The sequence below is a fragment of the Amphibalanus amphitrite genome, unplaced genomic scaffold, assembly GCF_019059575.1.
Source record: "Amphibalanus amphitrite isolate SeventyFive unplaced genomic scaffold, NRLGWU_Aamphi_draft 000711F_arrow, whole genome shotgun sequence".
Taxonomy (NCBI): Eukaryota; Metazoa; Arthropoda; class Thecostraca; order Balanomorpha; family Balanidae; genus Amphibalanus; species Amphibalanus amphitrite.
Genome location: NW_024882205.1, coordinates 1580 through 9217, shown reverse-complemented (window position 1 = coordinate 9217; position 7638 = coordinate 1580). Strand labels below are relative to the sequence as shown.

The window sequence follows — 7638 nt, the reverse complement described above, 5'->3', positions numbered from 1 at the left end:
AAAAAACGAGTACATGCAAAGAGAGGTGCAAAAGTTATTGAACGATAAACAAAACTTACACAAATATCATAAAACACTTGCCTCAATTACAGGGAGAAAACAAAATAATACAATTCCACCACTCCTCGGACGTGACGGCACAATACTAAACGACGAACAAGACAAGGCGACATTACTAAACGAACATTTTGCTCTACAATCCACACTTGACATACCAGACACACGACTTCCACCGACAACTACCGCAAACATGACTCCGATACCAGCCCTCGACAACATTACGACTGACGAACATGAAGTACTTCAAATACTTAACTCTCTAGACACCAACAAATCTACCGGACCAGACGGCCTTCCCGTAAAGTTCTTAAAACTAACAGCACTCCTAATTGCAAAACCACTGTCTCAACTATTTAACAAATCATTATCAATAGGCATTTATCCAGACGAGCTAAAAAGGCGAACATCAAACCAATTTTCAAAAATAAAGGGTCCCCTTCTGATCCAACTTGCTACCGGCCCATAAGCATATTATCGGCCATTTCTAAAATTTTCGAAAAAAATTGTATACAGGCAAATTTACGGACACATTACAGAACACGACCTTTTGACAGATAAACAAAGTGGCTACCGCAAAAAACATGGCACCGAACTTCAACTTCATTACTTAACACACAACCTATATAAGGCTTTAGATACCGGACAAGACTTCACGGCAATATACCTAGACATCTCGAAATATTTTGACAAGATCTGGCATAAAGGATTACTATATAAATGCGAAAATGAATTCGGAATTTCAGGAACACTTCTCCACTGGCTAAAATCTTACCTTAGTAACAGATTACAACGAGTACAAATTCGAAATTCCTTTTCTCAACAACGCAAAATTAACGCAGGATGCCCCCAGGGATCGGTACTTGGACCTCTTCTAGCACTAATTTATCTAAACGATCTATCAAAACGCACAAACAACGACATTTTATTATTTGCAGACGACACCTCTTTATATGCCTCCCACTCACCAGACACACTACAAAACACCCAAACGACCCTTACAAAGAGACTTAGACGAAATTTACAAATACGGACAAGACTGGGCCATTTCATTCAATTCAGCAAAAACTAGTCAACAAACATTCTCACTTATAAAGTCACACCAACAGCCGACACTTCATTTTGCTGACACTCCTATACCGAAAGATGAGACTCATAAACATCTTGGACTGACGTTTTCTCACGATCTCCGATTCCACGAACATGTAAACGAAATTATAAGCAAAATAAACAAAAATACCAGCCCATTATATTCAATTGCAAAATATCTTCCTCGACATATCCTAGAACAAATTTACAAAACGTACATTTTACCTATTTTTGACTATTGTGACACTGTGTACGACGGACATATCACTTTAAGAGACATTTCTAGACTGGAGACGTTACAAAACAGAATAGCGAGACTGACGACTGGGACCCTGTTTAGAACACCATCTGACAAACTACGCACCGAATTAGGATGGGACAAATTGACAACCAGAAGACAAACACATCGATTGACACTCTATCACAAATTAAGCAGACCTGATAACCACAGTACTCCAAATTATATCACAACTATCATCCCACGTACACGACAATATGACATAAACATGACACTTCGAAACGCTAGACACCATACTTTAGCTCGAACCCGGACAACAACACATCAACGCTCCTTCTTTACTCTCACAGGAAAACAATGGAATACACTGCCAGAGACCACAAAGCAATTGCCCCTCTCAGACTTCAACAAGTGGATCAAAAAACATTATTCGGCATCCAAACCACCCACATATTATTCACACGGAAGCAAAAATCTAAACATTCTTCACACCAGACTAAGGACTAACATGACACAGTTAAATTCTCATTTATACAAAATTCAAAAAACCGACTCTCCAGCTTGTCTGTGCGGTTTCCCTCAAGAAAGTACAGCACACTTTATCTGCTCATGCCCATTATACACACGACAAAGAGACGAAATGAACCAAAATATATCCCGAAGCCTACAATCCAACTTTACACTTCAACCTAAAACCATCCAACTGGAAATCCTCCTGCACGGCTCAGGCCTCGACGGTGTCGGCGGTCGGGCGGTGGCACGCCACTTCCAAAAATTTATACAAGATACTCACAGATTCTCATGCGTTTTCTAACTTCATCCAGGGACCTGGCCGGGCGCGGCCTCCTGGCGGGGCGTGCGGGGGCGGTGGCTGCGGGCGGTGGCCGGCGACGGGGCGGCGGTCAGGCGAACTTCTGACTGAGCGTATGTTCGAAGTATGAGAGATGATGAATGTGTTCAGGCGTGTACGTATGTATGTAAGTATGTTTGTATGTATGTGTATGCATGCATGTATGTGTATGTATGTAAGTATGCATGTATGTGTGTCTGCGCTTGTATTATACATATTTCCGGTGCACTGCATCACAAGAGTTGGCACCGAGATTTAAGCCCTTTGGCTTTTGTGCCTCCTCTTATTTCACTATATTATGCGTTTAATTTGTATTACCAATAAACAGTTGGAATGGAATGGAATGGAATGGGGTGTGTTGGTGTGTGAATGGCTTCCTGGCAGTCTTGATGGGGTTCCACTGACCATCTTTAGGATCCATCCAGCCCTGACGCCCAGCCCTGGCTTCCTCCATGCTCGCCTGTCGCCAGTGATTTCCTACAGTCCTAACCGAATGGAGACGGTCTCAACAGCCCTTTCTGTCCCCAATGTGCCCACCTGACCTTGGCCTTCGCCGTGTGTACTTACATACGTTTGACGACTGACGTGCGGCGTCCGTCCCACCGACGCGCCTGTCCGCCGATTGGCGATCCCCTTCGAACGACCGGGTTACGAAGCCACAGCGTTATAGGCGACGTGACCGCCAGATTAGGACGCCCCAGACGGCAGGAAGTCCAAACTCCGGGAGTGCTCGCCCGCCCCAAGGTCACCCCCTCCCCGCGCCGAGTTTGCACTGACGATGGACATCATCACCATCAACTTTCAGCTTCGTCGCGGCACGCAGCGAGTTTTAGAATTCTCCGACATCTACAAAGCCCCTGGTGAGGTGATTACGCTAAGCCAGGAAGACATCAGACGGCTCGTTGAAGTTCATTCAACTAGCCGAGTGTCTCAACACGAGCGCAATTTACTGCAGTCGCGCTGGTATGATGGATATGGGCTGGTCACAGCGGTGGCACGCTGAGGCACTTACATGGCTCTGCCCGCCTCCGTGTGCTCTCACCGCTCTCACCGTGTTCATGGTGAGACGATGGAGTAAGACAGTAAGACAGTAGAGCTCACCCGGGACTGGAGTTATACACTGATACCGGCATGTGCCGCGTTACAGGTACCGATGGCTCGCTTATATTGCTAGGACTGATCACTGATGCATGAAGAAGTACTGGCTGATGGCCGAGTGTCGTGCTGTGCTTTAGATGTCAGCGGATTGGGGTGATTGTGGACTGACTGGGGTGTCTGTGTGTGGGTACGCTGGCAGGATGTCGATGACTGAGGGATGAGGATTGTAGGACGTAGGTGGGTCTGCGGTGGGTCGTTACGTGTCGATGAGTGGGCGCCGTTGAGTCTGCATCACCGCTGGGATGTCTGTGGGTCGGTGAGGCGATCGGTGGTTAGGTTAGTGGGCATTGGTGCAGCCTGCAGGTGAGTCCGTGGCTTGGTGAGGTGTCGGTGGGTTATACCGCCCAGTGTGGGCTCTGGTTTGTCATGGGTGGGTGTGGAGGCGCCGGTGGGGTTCGCTGAGGTGTCGGTGAGTTGTGCCGCCTAGTAGGGGCTCTGGCCCCTGGTTAAACTGTCGGTGGGTATGGGGACGCCGGTAGGATGTCGGTGGGTTATATCGCCTAGTGTGGGCCCTGGCTAGCTGTGGGCGGGAGAAGGGATACCGCTGAGGTGTCGGTGGGTTATACCGCCCAGTGTGGGCTCTGGTTTGTCATGGGTGGGTGTGGAGGCGCCGGTGGGGTTCGCTGAGGTGTCTGTGGGTTATGTCGTCTAGTGTGGGCCCTGGTTAGCTGTGGGCGGGAGAAGGGATGCCGCTGAGGTGTCGGTGGGTTATACCGCCCAGTGTGGGCTCTGGCCAATCTGTGGGTGGATGTGGGGTTCGCTGAGGTGTCTGTGGGTTATCGCCCAGTGTGGGCTCTCATGGTGAGTCTGTGGGCGGGCCATCAGTCACCTCTCTCCCGACCGACCGCTGACCGATCGGTTGCGCCGCCGTCAAAGTCAGCCCACTTTATTAGCACGTAGATTAAAAGTGTGATGAACGGCGCCGTTATTAATACGGCACCGTCCCGTCCCGCGGGTCGGTGTCGCCGATCGTCCGCTCTCTCTCGGTCGGAGGTAGTCCGTCATCCGCGACCTCCGATATATGGAACGTCGCCTCCGGACGGCGAGACAATCTGCTGACAGACAGATGGACCCAGCCGGGCTGACGGAATAGACTGACTGGGACAGATGGGATAGGAAAGATGGACTGACAGACTGACGGAATGGACTGGCTGGGACGGACGGGATAGGACAGACGAACTGACGGAATGGACTGGCTGGGACAGACGGGGTAGGAAAGATGGACTGACGAAATGGACTGGCTGGGACAGACGGGATAGGACAGACGAACTGACGGAATGGACTGGCTGGAACAGACGGGATAGGACAGACGAACCGACGGAATGGACTGGCTGGAACAGACGAACTGACGGAATGGACTGGCTGGAACAGACGGGATAGGATAGACGGGCTGACGGAATCGACTGGCTGGGACAGACGGGATAGGACAGACGAACTGACGGAATGGACTGGCTGGAACAGACGGGATAGGATAGACGGACTGACGACATCGACTGGCTAGGACAGACGGGATAGGACAGACGAACTGACGGAATCGACTGGCTGGAACAGACGGGATAGGACAGACGAACTGACGGAATGGACTGATTGGGACGGACGGGATAGGACAGACGAACTGACGGCATGGACTGGCTGGAACAGACGGGATAGGATAGACGGACTGACGAAATCGACTGGCTAGGACAGACGGGATAGGACAGACGAACTGACGGAATCGACCGGCTGGAACAGACGGGATAGGACAGACGAACTGACGGAATGGACTGATTGGGACAGACGGGATAGGACAGACGAACTGACGGAATGGACTGGCTGGGACAGACGGGATAGGATAGACGGACTGACGGAATCGACTGCCTGGAACAGACGGGATAGGACAGACGAACTGACGGAATGGACTGGCTGGGACGGACGGGATAGGACAGACGAACTGACGGAATGGACTGGCTGGGACGGACGGGATAGGACAGACGAACTGACGGAATGGACTGGCTGGAACAGACGGGATAGGACAGACGAACTGACGGAATGGACTGGCTGGGACGGACGGGATAGGACAGACGAACTGACGGAATGGACTGGCTGGAACAGACGGGATAGGACAGACGAACTGACGGAATCGACTGGCTGGGACAGACGGGATAGGACAGACGAACTGACGGAATGGACTGGCTGGAACAGACGGGATAGGATAGACGGACTGACGGAATCGACTGGCTGGGACAGACGGGATAGGACAGACGAACTGACGGAATGGACTGGCTGGAACAGACGGGATAGGATAGACGGACTGACGAAATCGACTGGCTAGGACAGACGGGATAGGACAGACGAACTGACGGAATCGACTGGCTGGAACAGACGGGATAGGACAGACGAACTGACGGAATGGACTGATTGGGACGGACGGGATAGGACAGACGAACTGACGGAATGGACTGGCTGGAACAGACGGGATAGGATAGACGGACTGACGAAATCGACTGGCTAGGACAGACGGGATAGGACAGACGAACTGACGGAATCGACCGGCTGGAACAGACGGGATAGGACAGACGAACTGACGGAATGGACTGATTGGGACGGACGGGATAGGACAGACGAACTGACGGAATGGACTGGCTGGGACAGACGGGATAGGATAGACGGACTGACGGAATCGACTGGCTGGAACAGACGGGATAGGACAGACGAACTGACGGAATGGACTGGCTGGGACGGACGGGATAGGACAGACGAACTGACGGAATGGACTGGCTGGGACGGACGGGATAGGACAGACGAACTGACGGAATGGACTGGCTGGAACAGACGGGATAGGACAGACGAACTGACGGAATAGACTGGCGGGGACGGACGGGATAGGACAGACGAACTGACGGAATGGACTGGCTGGAACAGACGGGATAGGACAGACGAACTGACGGAATGGACTGGCTGGAACAGACGGGATAGGATAGACGGACTGGCTGGGACGGACGGGATAGGACAGACGAACTGACGGAATGGACTGGCTGGAACAGACGGGATAGGATAGACGGACGGGATAGGACAGACGAACTGACGGAATGGACTGGTTGGGACAGACGGGATAGGAAAGATGGACTGGCAGACTGACGGAATGGACTGGCTGGGACGGGATAGGATAGATGGAGAGATGGATGGAACCGGTCGAACGAACGGTTGACAGATGGGACAACGAAATGGACAGATTTTAACCACAAGGATGTATAAATTCGTTTTTATCCAATTTAGCTACATGTCCTGGACTCGAACACTGAACTTACACTCCCATCCCCTGAATGGTGCGTTTATTGTGATACCTTTACGCACGGAATGGCCGTAAATGTCGCGGGTGACGACTGCTGGCGTTGTCATTTGGTAATAGAGTGAATGCGAACATCTGCTTCGCTCTTCCTGTAATTTTACGGTACTTCGGTGCTCGCCTTCCTGTAATTTTAACGCATGATTTTGCAACTACGTTACGTAGCAGTAATGACGTTGTTAATGTTGTTTATATCATGAAGCTTTTTATGTCGTGTGCGCAATGTGAATGGTTCCAGTAATATAATGCAATAATGCATGACTGGTACGGCTAGTCTGCCGTGCCAAAATGACGTGTTCCGCTTCTCAAGTCACATGACCGGCGACTGGTTGTCTTACTTCCCGTATGAACCGATATCGAGCACGCTGACATGTACTCAGTCACGACAGTTTTGGGTTTTGTCTAAAGGTGTTAGCTAGTGGAGGACCAGATCAACCGCTAGACAGACAGACTAGAGGCTGAGCATGTATGCATTTTATCCTGTATAGCCGAGCCCGAGACACTGACAACAGTTATCCCGCCCCACGCGTCTGCTCCTAGATTTCCGTTCAGGGTCGCTCTCGTGGTTTGTGGTTGAGGGTCGTTTCCCTGAAGTCTGGCTCGTCCCGCTCACATTTGTTCACTTCTCATACAACACTCGATTATGAAAGGGGGTAATAAGTAGGTAATATAACCGGAGCGGACCCTCCCGCCGCGCAAAATTGGCCGGATATGCTCACTCGTTGTCAGCCGATGGGGCTTCATTATAGAGCATATCCAATTTCGTCCTTATTAATAAAGGGCTGCTGGCGGGCGCGCGCGCGGCCCATTGCGGTCCATTGCCACGCCTCCCGTCTCGGGTTTCTCGGCACGATGCGGCTTCCTGCTTTTCAAGTGCCATTGTTCTGTGGCCCGCCTCTGTTGGCAATTTAATTATTGTGG

General features: G+C 50.8%; 1 protein-coding gene across 1 annotated transcript; it reads right to left on the bottom strand.

Moving 5' to 3' along the window:
• Positions 1-4393: 4393 nt before the first annotated feature.
• On the bottom strand, positions 4394-6014 carry LOC122365028 (the record flags this gene model as incomplete). Its single annotated transcript, XM_043335911.1, has 3 exons — positions 4394-4444; positions 5463-5564; positions 5913-6014. Coding segments are annotated over 3 exons (255 nt in total), but the record flags the coding sequence as incomplete, so codon positions are not given.
• Positions 6015-7638: the final 1624 nt, after the last annotated feature.